The following is a 21,278-nucleotide window of genomic DNA, read 5'->3' as shown; positions in this document are numbered from 1 at the left end:
GAAATAGATATTAAACCCCATTCTCCTATAAATTTAGTATATCATAAGGAATATTAATATGTTGCTTGATGTCCAATTAGTGGTGCACCATCTTCATGTTAATGCTACTTCTGCCTCTGCTACTTTGGTGAGTTGGTCCCTGCCTGTAGACATTCATATATAGGTAGCGTGCACTTGTGTGTGGTCTGTGGTGGGGTGTGTCTGAACGTCTGCATCCACCCCCTATTTTAACAAAACACAACCCTCACATTTGGCAGTACCAAATTTTTTTTGTAGGGTCCGATATGCAACAAGCATAGCTTGCTTCCACCATGCATATATAGTAGCAAACAATGAGAAAAGACAGGAGAAGTGATTGAGCAAGAGCACAAGAAACAAGAAAGGATCAAATAAACAAGAGATTAACAACAAAAGGAGTTTGAAGAGGTCAATTGTGCTGGGGCTCTAAGTATGGAAGAGGACAGCAGGAGGGTGGAAACGGTGCGGATGGGGAGCAACCCGGATGGGAGCTTGCTACGGGCATCGTCATCATGGTGGGCGTCGAGAGGAAGCAATGCATTCTGGTCGTCGGCGAGGGAGGAGGACGACGAGGAGGTGTTGCGATGGGCGGCCATAGAGAAGCTGCCCACCTACGACCGCATGAGGAAAGGCATCCTCACAGCAGTGGGCGCTGGCATGCAGGAGGTGGACATCCAGGGGCTCAGCATGCAGGAAAGGAAATGCCTCATCCAGCACCTCATCCGTATCCCCGAGGAGGACAACGAGAGGTTCCTTCTGAAGCTGCGAGAACGGATGGAGCGGTGATCACTCATAACTAGCTCCACTTCATTCTTCCTGTCATTGATCACACACTTTTGAAAACTTCAGAAGCACCTGAAGAATGATATGCACAAGCATGAGAGAACTGTTTGATTATGCACCTAATTTGATTTTTGAGCATATGTACTCAAGTCATCTTGATTTCCATGGTTAATTTCTAAGTTTGTTTTTTTGGTAGAGTTGGGATTCAGAACCCGACAATAGAAGTGCGGTTCGAGCACTTGACCATCCACACGGAGGTCTATGTTGGCAAACAAGGAGTCCCAACATTCACCAACTTCTTCTCCAACAAAGTCATGGTATGCATTTGTAGTGGCATAAATATTCATGCTTCCTAGCCGTGGGAAAAAGGGTTGTCAAATTTCTTCAGCAATTCAGCTCCTGACTGTTGTGAGCTGTTCCTATCTCAGGATGCGCTGACTGCTTTGCACATTATCTCCAGTGGGAAGAGACCTATCTCCATCCTTCATGACATAAGTGGAATCGTAAGACCGAACAGGTAAGAAACCAAGAGCTTCAGAACAGAATATAGAAATGATTTTGCTTTAGGTTTGAGTTTAGTCACCACGTGGAGTTTGTTCAGAATGTCTTTGTTACTAGGTGCTCCTGGATCTGGGAAAACGAGTCTACTTCTAACTTTGGCAGGGAAACTTGATTCAACCCTAAAGGTATCACAACACGCATGCTTCTTGAGTCAGAGTTGTTATTAACTTAAAGGTAGAAGACTACTTCAAAGAAAATTAAACTAGCTACAGGTTCTAACATGGCTCTTCGATGAACTTTGTAATGGAATTCTTCAGGTATCAGGAAGGGTGACTTATAATGGACATGACATGGACGAATTTGTCCCCCAAAGTACATCGGCATACATAGGGCAGCACGATGTTCACATAGGTGAAATGACGGTCCGTGAAACATTGACATTCGCTGCAAGATGTCAAGGAGTTGGAACACGTTATGGTATGTATGGATATGTAACAAGTCACTCATGGACATGGTCATATGAAAGGAAGGGCCTTTTATTTAGTAACTTCTATGCATGGTGTTCTACATCACAGATATGCTTACTGAACTCTCAAGAAGGGAGAAACAAGCCAAAATTAGGCCAGATCCTGACATTGATGTTTACATGAAGGTAGAATGTCACTAAATTTGAATCCAAACCCTTATATGAAAAAGAAGTAACAGGGGATCTTCAAAGTATTTGTGCTATTCTGTGCAAACAGGCCATCTCCCAGGAAGGACAAGAGAACTTCGTTACTGATTACATCCTCAAAGTGAGTTAAAAAAGAGCACATACATGAAGAAGGTACAGGAGAAATGGATATGCCCCTTCGCCCCTAACAGTAACATTATGCATTTCTTTTGCAGATTTTGGGTCTGGATATCTGTGCAGATATAATGGTTGGAGACTCTATGATCAGAGGTATCTCAGGGGGACAAAAGAAGCGTGTCACAATTGGTATGCAATCTGCAGCTAAGAAGAACTATCCATACATAAAACCCTGAAGCATAACAGAAATATCTGACTTCTCAACCTGTTCGATTTGCATAGGTGAGATGCTTGTTGGGCCAGCTAATACACTATTCATGGATGAAATCTCCACTGGTCTGGACAGTTCCACGACCTATCAGATCGTCAACTCTCTAAGGCAGTCGGTCCACATCCTTGGTGGCACTGCACTCATCTCATTGCTTCAGCCTGCACCTGAAACATATGAGCTATTCGATGATATTATTCTCCTTGCTGAGGGCCAAATCGTGTACCAGGGTCCCCGAGAAAATGTCATCGAGTTTTTTGAGGCCACGGGTTTCAGATGTCCTGATAGGAAAAGTGTTGCAGACTTCTTGCAAGAAGTGAGTGATCTGGGAGAATGCCATTTACTGTACGTTCAGAATTCCTAGAATCCAATTTGACATTGTTCTATTTGAATGAACAGGTTACTTCTAGGAAGGATCAATACCAGTACTGGTGTAGAAGAGATGAGCCATATCGGTACGTCTCAGTAAATGACTTCGTAGAGGCCTTCAAAGTATTTCATGTTGGGAATGCATTGGGATTGGAGCTCGAAGTGCCCTTCGATCGAACCAAGAACCACCCTGCTGCCCTCACAACATCAAAGTTTGGTATCAGCAGGATGGAGCTTCTCAAGGCATGCTTTTCTAGGGAGTGGCTGCTGATGAAGAGGAACTCATTCATTTACATCATCAAAGTAGTGCAGGTAAGAAACATGCATTTTGGCTCCTAAAATCTTCTCTATTTTGAAATTCAGATAGTTATAGATTCGGATGGTTGTGCATAATTGTACCAGCTCATGATCCTAGGAACCATTGCAATGACGGTCTTCCTGCGCACAAAAATGCATCGACACAGTGTCGAAGATGGAGTCATCTTTCTAGGCGCGATGTTCCTTGGCCTAGTTACACATTTGTTCAATGGTTTTGTTGAGGTTGCCATGAGCATTGCAAAGCTGCCAATATTTTATAAGCAGAGAGATCATCTCTTCTATCCATCATGGGCATATGCATTGCCTACATGGTTGCTCAAGATCCCAATATCATTCTTGGAATGCGCTGTGTGGACTGGCATGACTTACTATGTCATTGGTTTTGATCCAAGCATCGAAAGATTCTTCCGTCATTACCTACTGCTTGTACTAATAAGCCAGATGGCATCTGGTCTTTTCCGGCTTCTTGCTGCAGTAGGAAGAGACATGGTTGTTGCAGAGACGTTTGGCTCATTTGCTCAGATTGTCCTGCTGATTCTTGGTGGATTCTTGATAGCAAGAAGTATGTAATGTATTCATTCAGTCATTGTTTAGTGTCCAGTGTGTGGGACTTAGTTCTCTTTCTGCAGATAGCATCAAGAAATCGTGGATTTGGGGTTACTGGTCCTCCCCTCTGATATATGCCCAGAATGCCATAGCGGTGAATGAGTTCCTTGGCAATAGTTGGCAGGTGGTGATCCAACCAATGCAAGCTTGATGTCTCTGAAGTTCAGATTGATAACTGAAATGACAAATGACATAAACTTTTGTGCAGGTCGATAAGACAGAAAACAATGACACACTCGGTGTCCAAATCCTAAAGGCACGCGGCATTTTTGTAGACCCAAACTGGTACTGGATTGGTGTTGGAGCATTGCTTGGATACATCATGATCTTCAATTTACTCTTTGTACTGTTCCTTGACTGGCTTGGCCGTGAGTACTCTCCAGTTCAAAGATAGATTGATTCACACACTTAAAAAATCTTATGTTTGTCTTTTAGAACAAAACCATCTTATGTTTGTCCTTTTGAAAAGAAACCATCTTATGTTTGGCATGATGTCATTCCTGTTACAATAGCACTTAGAAAAGGCCAAACTATTGTTTCTGAGGAGGAACTGAGAGAGAAGCATGTAAACCGTACCGGTGAGAATGTTGAACTGCTGCCTCTTGGAACAGACTGCCAGAATTCACCATCTGATGGTCTGTCATAAGTATTCTCTATTGTAACATGCGCTTAACAGTACTTGTCAGTCTTGCATCCTTTAAAGAATCCACTAATTACAATTGCAGGAAGTGGAGAAATCACCAGAGCAGACACCAAGAAGAGAGGAATGGTACTTCCATTTACGCCATTGACAATCACCTTTGACAATATCAAATACTCTGTGGACATGCCTCAGGTAAGCAATCTGTCATTTGTTTTTTAATGAACAACAAACTTTAAGCATTTCATTAAAGAAAAAAATACATACAACACAATCCTATGCTAGCACAGGCCAAAAACGAAAAACAAACAACACAGGCACAAAACAGAACAAGAATTATTTTCAAACAGAGACGGTAAAGTAGATTTTTATTTTTACGCATACAGAAACTGCTACTAATAAATAGTAAGTACTAATTATACTCCACATATCTCAATCTATTTATCTTCTACAGGAAATGAAAGACAAAGGTATTACTGAAGACCGGCTACTACTGCTGAAGGGTGTAAGTGGAGCCTTCAGACCTGGAGCCCTTACGGCATTGATGGGAGTCAGCGGAGCGGGTAAGACGACTCTGTTGGATGTGTTGGCAGGAAGGAAAACTAGTGGCTACATTCAAGGAGATATTTACATATCTGGATACCCAAAGAAGCAAGAGACCTTTGCTCGGATCGCTGGTTACTGCGAGCAAAGTGATATCCACTCTCCACATGTCACTGTTTATGAATCCCTCCTATTCTCAGCATGGCTCCGGTTGCCCCCTGAAGTTGACTTGGAAGCAAGAAAGGTAGATCGAATATAATGACCTTTATTTTGATAGCTCATAAGTAACTTGTTGAACTTTTTTTTGTAATTGCAACGGATTACAAGAGCACTTGGTGTGACTGGATCACATTTTATGGACACAGATGTTTGTGGAGGAGGTTGCTGAACTCGTCGAGCTCTTGCCACTGAGAGGAGCATTAGTGGGGCTGCCAGGAGTGGATGGTTTGTCTACCGAACAGAGGAAGAGGCTCACTATAGCAGTTGAGCTTGTTGCCAACCCATCCATCATATTCATGGATGAACCAACTTCGGGACTAGATGCGAGGGCAGCTGCAATTGTGATGAGGACAGTCAGAAACACGGTCGATACTGGACGAACAGTCGTCTGCACAATCCATCAGCCCAGCATCGACATCTTTGAAGCTTTTGATGAGGTAAGTAGCATAAATGATGAGAAAATTGTAAAAGTAATTCTCAAACCAATGTTCAGTTGTTAACAGTTACATGCGGTTCTTGAACTTTTGTAGTTGTTCTTGCTAAAACGGGGAGGTGAAGAAATATACGTTGGCCCCTTGGGACACAAGTCATGCCACCTAATTAAATACTTTGAGGTGAGGTTCATTACTCACCTATAGTGAAACATCTATGTTTGACCTATGCCAGGCATGGTAAGTGGTAACCCGTAACCATGTTTGGTGCTACAAATGTATAGGGAGTACGAAGTGTGAAGAAAATCAAGGACGGTTACAACCCAGCAACATGGATGTTGGAAGTGACCACCCTAGCTCAAGAAGACATTCTTGGGTGCAACTTTGGTCAAGTATATAGGAATTCAGATTTATACCGGTATGTTCGGTGACACCAATTAGTTTTCTTGCTTTTACCTGTGCTCCATTTTTACGTTGCCGGTTGGGTTGCACCATTGTAGGAAGAACAAAAATTTGGTCAGTGAATTAAGCACACCTCGACCTGGATCCAAAGACTTGTACTTCCCAACACAGTACTCACAGTCCTTCATCATACAGTGCATGGCTTGCCTATGGAAGCAGCACAAGTCATACTGGAGAAACCCGTCGTACACTGCAACTAGAATCTTCTTCACCACACTTATTGGCTTTGTATTTGGAACCATCTTCTTAAGCTTAGGCAAGAAAGTGTAAGTAACACTTATTGCCAACTAAGGCTTGACATGTTGTGAGTTGTGACAAAGAAACCTACTTTTGCTTCACCTATCCTTTTCAGTGGCAAGAGACAGGACCTGTTCGACGCTTTGGGATCCATGTATGCCGCGGTTCTTTTAATTGGAGTTCAGAATGGCCTAACCGTACAACCGATAGTAGAAGTTGAGAGAACAGTATTCTATCGAGAAAAGGCTGCTGGAATGTACTCGGCTCTACCCTATGCTTTTGCACAGGTAAATGGTCGTAGCAAAATATTTGAATAATATCCCAAGTCCCAACTGACTGCCGGATTCTAACAATCTAACTCTTCAACAGGTTGTAATTGAGATCCCACACATCTTCCTCCAGACCGTTGTGTATGGTCTCATCATATATACCTTGATAGGCTTCGACTGGACAGTCCAAAAGTTCTTTTGGTACATGTTTTTCATGTACTTCACGTTCATGTACTTCACATTCTATGGGATGATGTTAGTTGCCATGACACCAAACAGTGACATCGCCGCCCTAGCTTCAACTGCATGCTATGCAATATGGAACATCTTTGCTGGCTTCATTATCCCCCGACCAGTAAGTCTCTAAGAGTAACTCCATGTACATTCGCAACATATTTGAATTTTCTTTGCAATGCTGAAGCATACATGACTGTTCTGCAGAGGATACCAATATGGTGGAGATGGTACTCGTGGACATGCCCAGTGGCTTGGACACTATATGGACTTGTGGCTTCCCAATTTGGAGACATTACAGATGTTAAGCTGGAAGATGGGGAAATAGTGAAAGATTTCATCAATAGATTCTTTGGGTTTACGCATGATCACTTGGGTTACGCAGCTACTGCCGTTGTTGGCTTCACTGTTCTCTTTAGTTTCATGTTTGCCTTCTCCATCAAAGTATTCAACTTCCAGATAAGATAACAACACATCTCAAACAGATTCAGCTATGATTAGGCCCACTTTTAATATAGGCACGAGATAAATGTAAAATAACAGTAGCACGTGTGTAGTACGTTGTTGATTTATTCTATTAGGTGCTTAAATGTTATTTTCCATTTAATTTTCAAAACACTTTAACCTGTATGTAAATTGTCCAACTACTATAAGGTAGTCTTTGGTTAGAGGGACCAGGTGGGACGGGACGGGACGGACTCAGTTCTAGTGGTGTTTTGTTCAAAGTCACTAGAGTCAAGGACATCTCAGGTGGGAATATTCCCCTTGATGTGGGATGACTGTGCTCCAAACCACTAAGGGATAGAGTCATCCCAGGTGGGACGGGAGCGTCGGCATTGTCTCATGCAGCGACGAAGCCAACGGGGGGGCTACCCGTGCTCCAGCCCCCCCTACGGCCATGATTTACATGGAGCCCGGGCTTAGCCCGGGCTACCGCCATGAGGAGGAAGAAGAAGGCAAGGAGGGGCTGGAGGAAGAAGAAGAGGAAGCCAGCCCTGGCTTCGTCGATTCCTAGCTTCGTCGCTGGTCTCATGTGATAGTTGAGTCCCGTACGTTATTGTCTCATCCTACTTTTTGGTGTCTCTACGCCAAACAGAAAATGAGTCGGTCCCATCTCTCCTCAACCAAACAAAAATGGGTTCGAGACAGGAACATCCCATTTCACCTTATCTTCGTGCCTAGTCCATAATTGTGCCACGAGCCCAAGAGGTAGCGCAGGCACGACCCTATACTTTAGGCTAGGCCAAACTAGTACTGTGGTCATCAGGCTAGGCCGTGCTAGTGCCGTGCTTTTTATGGTTGAGCTTAGGACCAACCATTAAGGTAGCGTTTGGTTGGGAGACAAGGTGGGGTGGGATGGTCCTGTCTCAGGTTTGTGGGACGGGACGAGTTCATTTTCTGTTTGGTTGAGAAAGGATGGGACTAACCCGTTTTCTGTTAGGTTCAGAGACATCAAAAGTAGGATGAGCCACTGATAAGTAGAGCCCATCTGTCAGTTTTTTTTTTCTTTTTCTTCCTTCTCTTATCCCTCATGTCCTCAACCGCACACCAACACCACCAGGCTCACGTGGCTCCGCACGGCCGCACCGCCTCCACCGCGTCCTGTTGCCCCGTGCCAGCGAGCTTGGCCATGCACCACCCCACCGGCAAACCTGGCTGTGGGCTGCCCGGCGTCTCCTCCTCTGCGGCGACGGCAGCGGCAAGGCCTGCCCCAGAGCTCGCACGGGTCCGCGCGGCTCGTCGGGGGCGGAGCTCGCCGGTGCCGAGCACGGCGGCGCCAGGTGCGGAGCTCGCCCCATGGCCACACGCTAGGGCTGGGGTAGAGCTCGTGCTCCCATAGCCGCATGCCGTGCTGGGGCTCAGGGCGAATCTGCGCCGAGCTCTTCCCCTCCGTGTCCGACGACGAGCTCGCTTTCTTCATCAACTCCAGCGTACGATGTGTCCTCTTCTTGATCAGGCTTCTCTTCTTCGTCTCCGCGCTCGAGCTCCTCTTCTTTCTCATGGGCTCGCTCATCCCATGGGGGATGACCCCGTCCGCCAAATCTGAGGGGACGAGCTCGCCCCCAGATTCCCTGGAATATCCTAGGTGGGATGTGCTTGACCTTGGTTGTCCCCAAACCAAACACCTAAAATCCACCCCTATCCCATCTCATCCTTGGAACCACACACTACCTAACACTAGACCATTTGACGATCTTCATATGTGGCCAGGAGCAGGCTAAGCTTTTTTTTATGATTATTCTGAAATTTCCAATGGAGATCACCGTGCACTCGTCCAAGCCCGTGAAGCCTGACTACGTCGGAGGCAATAGTGCCTCGGCCGCCGTCGTCCCGCTCAGCGTGTTTGACAAGGTGAACTACGATGAATACATCTTCTACGTATACGCCTTCCACCCGCCGGCACCGCCCGACGCCGTCCTGGAGGCGGCGCTCACCAAGACGCTGTCCGAGTACCGCGAGTGGGCAGGGCGGCTCGGCGTGGACGCCAGCGGCAACCCTGCGATCATGCTCAACGACGCTGGCGCACGGTTCGTCGAGGCGACGGCCGACGCCGAGTTCGGCAGCAGCACCGTCATGCTGTTTACGACGGGGCGCATGGTGCTGAGCCTGTACCCGAGCTGCGACGGCGTCGAGGAGTTGCTGGTGGTCCAGGCCACGCGGTTCCAGTGCGGCTCCCTCGTCCTCGGCTTCACCCTGCGTCACAAGGTGGTCGATCGACGGCCCTGCCATGTGGAACTTCATGGTCGCCTGGGGCCAGGCCACTCGCGGCGTCGCCATCGACCCTGTCCCAGTGCACGACCGGAGGTCACTCTTCGCACCACGAATTGCCGCCGCCGCCGCTGCAGATCAAGTTCGAGCACCGTGGCGCCGAGTTCAAACCTCGCGGCGAGAGGTAGGGAAGCGACGGTGGTGTCGTCATCCGTGCCGACGACGACTAGGTGGTAGTACACAGGGTGCACTTCGGCCGGGAGTGGATCACGGAGCTGAAGTCTCATGCGTCGCACGGCGGCGCTCCGCGGCCGTATACCACGCTGCAGTGCGTGGCGGCGCACCTCTGGCGGTGCGTCACGGCGGCGCGTGGGTTCGACGGGCGCCAGGCCACCAGGATCCGCATCGCCGTGAACGGGCGAGCCCGGACGGTCCGGCCAAGGGTGCCGGAGGGATACACCGGCAGCGTCGTGCTCTGGGCGTGGCCGGCGACCACCGCTCGAGAGCTGCTGGGCCGGCCTCTACGGTACGCCGTGGAGCTCATCGCCCGGGAAGTCGCCCGGATCGACGACGCCTACAGCCTACTTCAGGTCGTTCGTCGACTTCGCGAGCTCCGGGGCCGTGGAGGAGGAGCAGCTGGTGCCGACGGCCGACGCGGCAGAGGTCCCGCTGTGCACGAACATGGGCGTCGACTGCCTGCTAGCGATCCCGTTCCACAAGCTGGACTTCGGCTGTGGCCCGCCGTTCTTCTTCAGGCCCGGCTACGGTCACGCGCCGGTGGACGGCGCCATCTACATCCTGAGGTCGTTCCGGGGAGATGGGAGTGTTGACGCTTACGTGCCTCTGTTTAGCCGCCACATGGACGCCTTCATGAGGTGCTGCTACTCCTTTCCAACGACGCCGACCATGGCCGGCGCACGGCTTTAATGCTTTCTAGGATCCTCTTCAGGATACCAGAGCATTTGTTGGTTCTTGTTGCGCAGCTTGGCGTTTCTTCTTGACGTCTTGGTTTGCAAATTATTTTGAGAAAAACTCCTGGAAGAGCCCTGCTGTTACTACTGGAGTATCCACGTTATACCACAGAGGTCAAATATCGAATATGGGTCTGTCTATCGATAATTCAGGTGATTTACACCTTCTTGTCACCCGAGTGACAGAACACATTAAATCATTCGATTCTAGCAAACGAAACAAATCGAGTGATTCAAGGCTCTACGTCACTCGATTCCCATAACCACAAGATCCACATCCAACGAACCAAATAAAATAGATCAAATTCAAAGCAAAAAAAAAACATAGAAAAAAAATACAAAATAAACAAATAAGTTCTATGAAAGGCAAATTAGCAAAACATCAAAGCAAAAATACATAGAAGACATACAGATTTAACCAAAATAAAACATACAGAAAATAAGAAAAAGCCAAAAAATAATCAGATAACTATTTGACTAATTTTGACCATTTCCAGTTACGAATAATTAATTTACACCAATTAAAAATCAAATTTACACCTAAACTGAAATAGTAAAATATAATATAATAAGATGTAATTTGCTTTGCATAAATAGGAGCGAGTTGATGTGATGTGATGGCCACGAGTCCCTGCACAAAGCAACATGCACGTGACCACCTTGCCAAGCATGCTGCATGCACCCCATACTGCAGCAGAGGCAGATGCTGCAGCAAGCAGACAAGCACTAATAGCCACTGTTTTTTGAGCACACACTCATAACCACTGTTGTTCTATAGAGAGATATACAAACAGCAGCTACAGCCTACTGAAACTAGCACAGCTGACTCGCAGCAGCATGCACATGAATACATGATCCCGCGCAGGGGCCTGACCGAGACACCCTGCCACCCTGCCACCCTGGGCCCCGCGACCATCGTATCCGTTGCAGGGCCAGATCTGACGGCCGCAAAATCGAGTGACCAACGGCCGAATAATGCTTGGGTGAGGTATAGGTTAATCAAATATAAAACACTCATCTATTATCACTACGATAATGCTCACACGCGGGTGTCGGATCGTCCGGATGCTCGCTCTCGTTGGTGTGGGCCGCCATTCCGCATAGCCCAATAACTTTGTCCTGCGCTCCTCTTCGTGTTTCTTTCGTTTTGGCTGCTGTCTACACCTAGAAAAGTCACTCTCCACTCGTCACAACGTCCGCACCGTCGCAGCGTGGTCCACCGTGACAGCCTCGCCACGACGCTCTCCACCACGCCTACCCAACCGGCGGTCTCCATCCTCCATTTCCACCGCATCTAAGTGCTGGCGGCCTCCATCCTCCATCTCCACCGCATCCGAGGGCCGGCAGCCGCCTTCCTCCCACTCCACCACGCTCACCGACAGTTGCACGATTTCCATTCTCCATCGCGCTTGCCCGGCCACTTTGGTCCCTCTCTGACGGCAACTCGCGTCAGGAGCGGTGACCAATCGACCTTCCCCTCTTTATCCACCACTCCCAATCCACTTTCACGCTCGCCCGATCCCCACAAGGTAGGCCGTGGCCACCGGCGATGCCGTGTTTCAAGTGTTTCAGGCGTTTCAGACTTGGATGTCGCAAAAGTAGATATGTGATGTTGCATATGTTGCAATGACAATATAGCATGTTGCAAGCCTATGTTGCAAGTGTTTCAGGTGTTCAAACGTATGTTTCAAGTGTTTCATCTGGAAGTTACATAGGTTGTTATGGCTATACATGCATGTTTCAAGTGAATGTTTCAAGTGTGATGTTTCGGATGTATGTTGCAAGTGTTTTATCTGGATGTTGCAAAAGTAGATCTTGATGTTACATATGTTGCTATGGCTATACACGTATGTTTGAAGCGTATGTTTCAAGTGTTTCATCTATTTTTCAGACGCATGTTGCAAGTGTTTCATCTGGATGTTTCAAAAGTAGATATGTGAGAGCACATGTTGTAATGGCGCCGGTGGCTGGAGAACAACAGCCTACTGCAACTGCTTGCTGCTGTTAGGGCGCCGCCATGGGTCACTGTGCGGGCGCCTGAGGACGACAGACGCCTCCGCAATGCGCATCCGTAGGCAGGGGCAGGTGACTGGGACCCACATGGATTTCCTGCATGCGGGCGCAGTAGTCATCAAGAGAAACAGAGCAAGCACAACGGTAGGACGGGCAAAGTGGGATCCACGTGGTGGGGCGTGCAAAAACAGGCGGGCGCGGGCTCCTTTTCTCGTGCGGCGCGGCCTCCCGCCTATTACGCGAGCCACGTTCGGACACGTGTCTCCGTTATCATTAATGATGGGTGTTATCACTAAAATGAGCTGTCATTTCCCACATATTTTGTTTAAGTTTGCTTGTGACAACAATTTCAAGAGATCATTTTAGTGATAATACACCCATCATTAATAGTCTGTCGTCGCCTCAACGAAACCGCGCGCCCGCGTCGTTGAGGAGGATCGCGCGGCTTACCGCCGCCATCACCGTGCACGCAGAGCCGCCCGGCACACTCGCGGTACTCAGTGAGCTCCCTGGCGAGACCCGCCTCGAGCACGGCGTTCGGTGGTGACCGTGGACGGAAGAAGTTTATGCCGGAGATGTACTGGTCGCAGTTGAGTATCTAGCTAGCGACATGACGGTGCACGCCGTGCACAACGCCATCAAAGTAAGTGGGCCGCGAACATTGACGAACGAACCCTGCTCACGCTGTCACAGACCCGTTAGTTTTTTTTCTTTTTTTTTCTTTGAGAAACACAGACCCAGTTAGTTATCTGCTGTAGCTGCTGAATCTTTTTTATTTTACTAGCAAATATGCACTGCAACACGCACGTAGCTAATAGCAGCATCTCCATCACGTCACCATCAGCCTCCCCAACTGTCTATTAGATGCATCTGATGCTTATCCCCTTGCTCCTCCACGTCGGCGCTGCCTCGACGACGCTGGCAACGCTGCCAGAAAACGCGAATGCATCGGGCTTCGCGTCGCGGGCGTTCGTCGACGCCCGGTACACGGCGTACGGGCTCGCGCTCTGCCGCGAGGACTTCCTCGACGACCAGGGTGTTTCGTGCCTCGCGTTGGGGCTCAACCTCGCGCTGCGTCGGACCTGGTGGTCGTGACGGTGTACTACGATCAGTGCCTGTTCTGGTTCTGCGACCGCGACTTCCTCTCTAGCTACGACAACTCCACAGACCTGGTGGTCGCATGGAACATGAACAGTGTGAGTGGGAGGAACGTCGACGCGTTCGTTAGCCTGCTCGAGCGGCTCGTAAACACGGTGGCCGTCATGTCCAGCAACGCTCATATGCCACGGTATCAAGATCGAACGGTTATTAATAAGGGAAAGTAAGATCTTAGACAATGAAAGGCTAATATGACACGGCGTAAAGATCGAACGGTTATGAAAGAGTGATAGCCCTCCACAAAAAACTCGCCCTTTTTATAGCGTGACGGTGATGATGATGATGATGATATAGAAGAGAAGAAAGGCCCGGAACGCTCTGGAAGAAAGGGTGATCGATGGGCCCAGACGGAGAAGCTAAGGGATCAATCGGAATGCCGGCCCAATCAACTGTACCCCAGCCTATATACTGGATCGATAGCTGAAGCCCAAGTAGCTTGCGTGTGTGAAGAGTCACTGTCACGTGGTGCGTATATGTTCGACGACCGGCGGCCAAGGTTGGCTTCAGAAACTACGTATTCGTACCCCACCTACTACCGCTGGGTACTCTTCTTCCTCCTTTTTCTCGTGGGTTGGCGGCAGCGCAGGCTACTCGTCGTCGCCTATAGCATTTTCATTTTCAAAAAAAAGGGCAAGTATGTAGGCGATAAGTCTGTCGGAAAAAATAGGCCTAGGTGGACTAGGCCAGACAGATGTGGCACACACCTCCTATCAGTTCTGAAAGCCGACAGTTACTGCCCTATCAGCAACCAGGTAGACAATGATCGGCTTCTATTCTTGTATTTTTTTTCCATTAAGTAGCACTTTTTTCTGAAATTTTCTATTAAATTAATCCCTCCATTTCAAATTATAAGCCATCTTAACTTTTCTAGGTGCATAGTTTTTGCTCCATATATAGATATACATTGTCTAGGTAAAAGTTGTATGTATTAAAAAAATAAAATTACTCACTAGTAAGTACATTTAGAACAGAGTAAATAATATTTATTTATTTTGATAAAAGTCACTGCTTTGTATCTACTAGTATAGTGCCCGTGCTAACGCCACGGCTTTATTTAAGGATGCACATGAAAGCAACCAAATGACGATATTTTTTTTACATAGTTTAAGTTGTGCGCAATTGTATATGACCATATAATTCCGAAAACACAGGCATAACAAGCACTTGCGTTGCAATGGGAGGCGATTTTCAAAACCAACACAATAATATGATTGATAACCATCGGTGATAAAGCAAGCACTGGGTAGTGTTCTCGTGAATGAAACATATTAACAACCATGACAATAATATGATTGATAACCATCGGTGATAAAGCAAGCACTGATGGGTAGTGTTCTCGTGAATGAAACATATGGCATGTGAAAAGTTACTTTGCATCTGGCAGTGTTCTCCGAGGATTTAGTTTTCTAGAACGCCATATCAATAAGTCAATAGCCCACCAAGAAATAGGAAGGCCACACCTTACAGAATCTCTGTATGATGGCTCCTTTCTGGCTTTGATTTCCCTGCAAGCAATCATGCATTGAGAACTCTGAATTGAAAATAGAATAGAACTGGACATAAATAGAATCCGACTACAAGCTAATTTGAAGCAAAACCAATCTCTCGAGCAAATAAATGGATCCTAACTTCCCAAAAATTACAAAAAAAAAACTCAAAATTGGATTCTATGAAATATACACAGATACGAGAAAAGAAATTTTAGGCACATAAATAAAAATATTTGTTAAAACATTCTCAAGCACCACATCCTAACATATGAAATTCTAGGCACATAAATAGAAATATTAATGTTGGTTGTAGAGGGATACTGTGAGTGCGCATCAATGGATAATGTGTGTGACTTATCAGGTGGCTCAGAGAGAAGCAATAGAATAACTACACTTGGCCAGTACATGCAGTATTTTCATGTTCCATCTCTAACTGCAGATTAAGCTTCCTACTACTGCCAGTATCTTGGAGAATAAAACAGAGACCGGAACGGCAAGCATAAACTTGAATACCAAGAGCTACCTTAGTTGGCGAGCTGCACCATGAAACATGAGGTCAATAGTGTTTAACAATCAATATCCAGCACGAACTGAATGCGGCAAAGGTATATGATAATGATTTCATGGAGTGTCCAGGCAAACAAATTATCACATTATGGCTAAAACAATATATGTATCATACTTTTGTTGGAAGCAAAACAAGATCACTGTTGTTAGCAGTCCCAACATCAATCACGATGGCTGTAAACTCAGTGCCACCTTTAAGAAAAACCACTGTGATAACTTTATCATCAATTCCCTGTCAACCAGCAGAGGATTTCAGGTCTCAAAATTACTACTATGTTTAACCTGAATGATTCCAGAAATACAGTAGAAAGAATTTTGCACCTCAAAAATAATTTGGATTTAAAATAAGGGCAGAAGAAGCAAAATAAATTGTGCACAAAGTTTATTATAGTTTCACTGTAATTTTTAGAGTGATCAAGGCTCTTGTTCTGCATATACTCTCTTCGGAACATTGCCTAGCTGTGCTACAACTAATCAAGATTGCAGGGTGCAAGAGATAGAGGCAAACTGCACATGTTTGCCTACTGAAACCAGTGTATTATTTATTGATCCCAAGGTCTGAAAGTTACGGCTAACTTTCAAAATACTTAGACCCCAAATTAACTTGCAACACACATGAGGAACAGAATTGTATGATCTATCTATCTCATATATAAATCATATAATCTGAAAACATTTATAATGCCTCAGCCCAAATGCTAAAGTGATCTGCAAAAAAATAATGAGAATTACCATTACATAGTACAAGCCCCGTAGCAGGTAATTAGCTGTGTAGAAATGACTTCCAGGAATCTAGTTGCAGACATGTATTACGACAGAGTTAAGAGTTCAGAGAAGTATGTTTATTTGATTTGATAGCGTTGCCGTTGCTTTATTTGTAGGTTCGTACTCCCCCATATTCCCACAGTGGAAACAGCTAACCTCATCTATGGCACTGTCAAAGACTAAGGACATACAAATAAAAATGAATGGAGGTAGCATACATAATTGTACAGAACGGTACCTTCACATGGTGCTGCCTTCTGGCCTGCCACTCAGACCATTGTTGCATTAGTTGCATAAGCTTTCTTTTGTTTTCCCTGAGATATTAAGATACCAATACTTATTAAAAATAACCAAATGGTTTTAAAATATTTTCCGGAGCATGAAAGTTGCTACCACAAAATGTCATGTGCTAGAAGACTCCTTTGATTCCACACGGACTCTTTTAACTCCTCTCGAGGCTAAAAATGCCATATCAAGGAACAACAACAGCTATAAATTTGCCCCAAGTCACAATAACATGTGTAGGGTCCCAGGAGTATGACCAAGAGTCTGCGCTTCTTATGCAAGTACAGTTCCCAGGATTCAATGGAAACAAATAAATCTTCAGAAAACATAGGCACTTGCAGTTGCAGAAGTATATTAGCAGAAATACATAATATTCCATTCAATAGGATACGACTTTCTTCAACAGAGATGTTGTTTGACTCATAAATTGGTGCATTTTCAGTCCCATCACCCTTGTCCAGCTTGACCTCAAAACCAATCACAGTCTGCACAGCTGCAACACTGATCTCGGGCTGAATGGAAGCATCCAGTAGCTGATCCTTTCCAACCACTACGTCATCATCCGCGAGGTCCATATCTTCCACTTGCCCCTCTTCAAGATCCATGTTCCCAGGCCCCAGTAGATGGCTTGGGATTACTACCTCTTCATCTTTCGCATCTTTCTCCCCCTTCATCTTTCGCATCAGCCTCGCAAGGTGCGTCAAGGCTGATGAACTCGTCTGATGCAATGTTTTTGCGGGGCAAATACACTATGCATTCAACATTCCCAATAGAATTTGCAGGAAGGGAAGGGAAGGGAAGGGAAGAGAAGAGATGCTGGAAATACCTTGTGGGTGCTCGTCGCAGGGGCCGACGAAGACCTGGCGTAGGGCGGCTTCGACGTTCGTCCAGAGGCTGTGGCAGAGCTCGTGCGCGCGTGGCCGCGGGCGTGGCCGCGGCGGAGCCCGCTCACGCTTGCGCCCGTTCGTAACGCGCCTCACGCCGGAGCCATGCCGTGCGCGAGAGTGGAGCACGCGCGCTGGCCGCCGGATACCGGAGACGGATCGTCGACGCGCGATGGTGGCCCGGCCGCTCCACGACGGGGACGGAGCACCAGCGACAGCGAGCAGGGCCTGGAGGAGCGCAGCCGCCATGCCCTTTGGACAAACCCTAGGCACGGGCGCTCCTGTGCGTGGAGGCGCTGCCGCCGTCTCCTGACCCCGGCTCGCATTGAGCTTTCGTTTTTTTCGGAAAAAAGGGGAAAACAAGGTGGAGGTGGGAATCGAACCGTGGTTGCTCGGCGTGGACGTGGGTGCCTGGTCGCGCGAGGGAGGTCCGCGGGAGGGCGTTGGAGGGCAGACATAAACATGAGCCGTCGGATTTGAATGAGCAATGAGAGAGAATAACTAAGAGATAATCTGGTGCATCCGTTTTGATGGTGTTATATTTTCTAGGTATATTTATGGGTGTGGACGTAGCATAAGTCTTGACTGTGGAGCAAACATTTGTTGTGTGGCTATAGATTTATTCTAACTGGTGTATTATAGGGTAGGGTAGATTATCCCTGCATGAGTTGTCGCAACCTGCTACACGGTTCAACCGGGGGGCTGGTGTTTCCTCGATCTCACGTGATGCGGACCTACGCATTGACAAACCGTACCGCGCCTGTGCCAGCTGTCGTCGTCAGGCAGCATCCACGTGGCTGCCGTTAGGTACTTGGTCATCACCGTTTCATTTGTCAGCGAGTTGGCGGGAGGAAGAATGAGCTCGCCTTGTCAATGCTAATCAGGCGGAGCGACAGACACGACTGCATCGTACAATGTACTTAAATATTACTACAAACGAGACAAACAAAGAGAGAAAAAATAATGGCATGGTCACATGCATAAATATATATATAATCAGTATGTTTGTTGGTTGGTTTCTAGACTCATAAATCCGATAAGTGCTGGTTTATTATAAGAGAAAAATACTATACTATAACTGATAAGTCCTAGCTGAAACCAACCAGCCAACATGCGGGCTAAATATGAGGTGTCATAGGCACCTGTTGTGGATTCATCCCGGATGTGCATGTGTTTGTGCATGTGCAATCGTCTATTCAGGAGGAGTTGAAAAAAGACGGTAGCTCTCTCGTACGTTGAGTGATTGCGCATAGAAACATACATATCATGAATTCGCAACTGCTGCCTACGGCTGAAACCCGAGGACATTTTCTGCTCATTTTTTAAATAAATATCCAATGGTTCTGTTCGGCTTACCCCATATTCGGCTTGTTCGGCTTCTTTTTTTAGTCAGAACAGTGTTTTTCTCTCACAATAATTCAGCCGGAACAGTGTTTTTCAGTCAGTTTCAACCAAGTTTCAGACCAGCGAACAGGGCCAATATTGTGACACTCCGTGCATTCTTTTTCATATATCGTATTCACTTTGTCCTAAGTCAGACGTCTACACCTTCGACCATCAATTTTAAGAAAAATTCGTATAGTTTCACAATATATAAATTATATATTACGAAAGTATTTGTCATACTAAATCTAAAATCATAAATCTTATGTTGTTAATAGGTACCACTTTTTTAGAAAAACATTGATGGTCAAAGCTAAATAAGTTTGATTTGGGACAAAACTAATAAGACATGTAGAAAAGAATGAGAGAGTACTGCATAAAGTAACACATTACATGAACAAAATTTCTAACACCTAACTAACAAAAATTTAAGTTCAGGGGTGTCGGACCGCGGCACCCGGCTCGCCACACCCGATCCCCCATCGCTCGGGCCGTACCCCATGACTCTGTAAAACACACCTTTGAAACATGAAATACTTGGATGCAACATACGTCTGAAGTAGATGAAGCATTTGAAACATACACTTGAACATATGTGTGAAACATATGCAACATCCAGATAAAACACTTACATCTTGCAAATGAAAACAGTTACTGCAACATAAGACCAAAATATCTAAAATCATTGGAACATACTCTTACAACATGTTTGAAACGTATGCAACATCCGATTAAAAAACGCTTGCAAACATACGTCTGAAAAACAGATGAAACATTTTGAACAAACGCTTGCAATATGCTTCAGAAACACTTGCAACATATGTAACATCCCAATCTACTTTTGCAACATCCACATGAAACATTTGTAACATACCTTTAAAACATCTGAAACATACATGCAATATGTCAAGATGCGGCAATCTAGTGGGCGGCGACCACCATGTCTGGCGTGCTGAGGAACTCGATAACTGCCTCGATGGGCAGATCGGGGTTGGGAGGCGGCATAGCGAAGAGCACCACGGATGTGGCCCCTATGAGCTTCTTCCGCTACTGGGGCACGAGGAGCCTCGAGGCCGGCGCAAAGTACGCATAACCGCGATGCCCTCGCCGTCTCCAGCCGCAGGAGGAGGTGATGAGGAGGATGCCAGCGCCGGCGCCGGCGATGAGGTCGGGTACGGACAGGAGGCATGACTCTAGCAATGAAGCCTGGCGTCGCGGAGGCGGATGAGGGCTACAGGGCGAAGGAAGCGAAGCGGAGCGTACGTGCGGCGAGCGCGGGGCAGAGGAAGCGGAGCGGAGCCTATGGCGAACATGCGAGACAGAGTGGGAGATATTTTTTATTTGGAAAGACGGTGCCTGGACGGACGGACGTGGGATGTCCTCACCCTATCATTATCGATGAATAAAACTACTACACAAAACTTAACCGAGGCAGGCGTTTTTCATTTACCGAGGCAGGCATCACAAATGCATCGGACAAAAGGTCATGGTAAATGGGATCTTTTTCGAGGCGCTTCGATGCCCGCCTCGGTAAATCGAATAAAAAAGGGGAAACCCCGTGGATAAGCCCGATGAGCCCATCCACGAGCCGCCGCCGCCGCTGCTCGCCGATGCCTGCATCTGGTCGCCGGATCTGCCGCGGATGACGCCACTAGATCCGCGCCCTCCTCTCCTTCCCACCGGATCCCAGCCACGCCATTCCTCTCCTTCCCACTGGATGAGCCACCGGCGGGCTTCTCCCCACCGGGTCCGCCGCTAGAGGGGTCCTCCCCACTGGATCCGCCACCGGAGGGGTCCTCCCCGCCGAATCTGCGCCGCGTTGGAGCCATGCAGGGAGGAGAGGAGGGGCACGGCTAGGAGAGATCCCCGCCGTGGTGGCGCCGTGGTGGATCCCCGGCGTGGTGGCGTCATGGTGGATCCCCGACGTGGTGGCGCTGTGGTGGATCCCTGCCGAACGCGCCGCCAGGGCGCTCGAGAGCGGTGGCGAGGGCACCGAACTCGAGCTCGCCATGAGCCTCCATGTTGCCACCGCTATCCACTGCGTCCTCGGAAGCTACTAGAGGGGAGAGGAGGGAGGGATGGGAGGAGGCGTGCCGGTGAGGGAGATGAGCTGAGGGAGAGGGGCGCTCGGTGTGAGGAGAGGGAGTGGGCGCTCGGGCTCGGTGTGCTCTGCGCGGCTGAGGGAGAGGGAGGAGAGGATGAGTGAGTGAAACCCTAAGTCACGTGTATATACTCGGAGAGATTTATCGGGCCGAGATGGGCTTTTTTAATTCAAAGTGGGCTTGGCCACATTAAGAGGCCCTCCCCGAAAATGGCCATATTTTCCCAGGCGGACCTCTTATAAGTGACCACTTTGGTTAATCTA

The 21,278-nt window shown here is 47.4% G+C and overlaps 2 protein-coding genes and 1 pseudogene across 4 annotated transcripts; 2 read left to right on the top strand and 1 right to left on the bottom strand.

The window, feature by feature from the left end:
* The first annotated feature begins 534 nt into the window (after positions 1-534).
* LOC136485396 (ABC transporter G family member 39-like) lies at positions 535-7,196 on the top strand. The gene is made up of 23 exons (XM_066482292.1): positions 535-800; positions 998-1,118; positions 1,230-1,318; positions 1,403-1,487; positions 1,620-1,779; positions 1,878-1,954; positions 2,046-2,096; positions 2,191-2,281; positions 2,375-2,676; positions 2,760-3,041; positions 3,132-3,609; positions 3,677-3,777; positions 3,862-4,021; positions 4,166-4,288; positions 4,379-4,488; positions 4,748-5,080; positions 5,202-5,492; positions 5,586-5,669; positions 5,771-5,904; positions 5,987-6,214; positions 6,301-6,472; positions 6,555-6,809; positions 6,896-7,196. Exons 1-23 carry the CDS (start codon positions 640-642, stop codon positions 7,154-7,156), a joined length of 4,149 nt encoding a protein of 1,382 aa, XP_066338389.1. The 5' UTR covers positions 535-639; the 3' UTR covers positions 7,157-7,196.
* A 1,560-nt stretch (positions 7,197-8,756) lies between these two features.
* On the top strand, positions 8,757-10,476 carry LOC136485395 (agmatine coumaroyltransferase-2-like; annotated as a pseudogene).
* Positions 10,477-14,852: 4,376 nt separating this feature from the next.
* On the bottom strand, positions 14,853-17,919 carry LOC136485394 (uncharacterized). Of its 3 annotated transcripts, XM_066482291.1 has the most exons (7): positions 17,473-17,919; positions 17,038-17,365; positions 16,755-16,819; positions 16,600-16,675; positions 15,712-15,828; positions 15,553-15,565; positions 14,853-15,044 (listed from the first exon to the last, which is right to left on the bottom strand). In XM_066482291.1, exons 2-6 carry the CDS (start codon positions 17,092-17,094, stop codon positions 15,554-15,556), a joined length of 327 nt encoding a protein of 108 aa, XP_066338388.1. In that variant the 5' UTR covers positions 17,095-17,365; positions 17,473-17,919; the 3' UTR covers positions 14,853-15,044; position 15,553. The 3 variants fall into 3 exon arrangements, with proteins under 3 accessions (XP_066338388.1, XP_066338385.1, XP_066338387.1); XM_066482288.1 differs by lacking the exon at positions 15,553-15,565; XM_066482290.1 differs by lacking the exon at positions 15,553-15,565 and having other exon boundaries at positions 16,758-16,819.
* Between the last annotated feature and the right edge of the window lie 3,359 nt (positions 17,920-21,278).

The sequence above is a fragment of the Miscanthus floridulus genome, chromosome 10, assembly GCF_019320115.1.
Source record: "Miscanthus floridulus cultivar M001 chromosome 10, ASM1932011v1, whole genome shotgun sequence".
Classification (NCBI taxonomy): Eukaryota; Viridiplantae; Streptophyta; class Magnoliopsida; order Poales; family Poaceae; genus Miscanthus; species Miscanthus floridulus.
The sequence above is the reverse complement of the archived record's forward strand: the minus strand, read 5'-3'. Positions and strand labels throughout refer to the sequence as shown.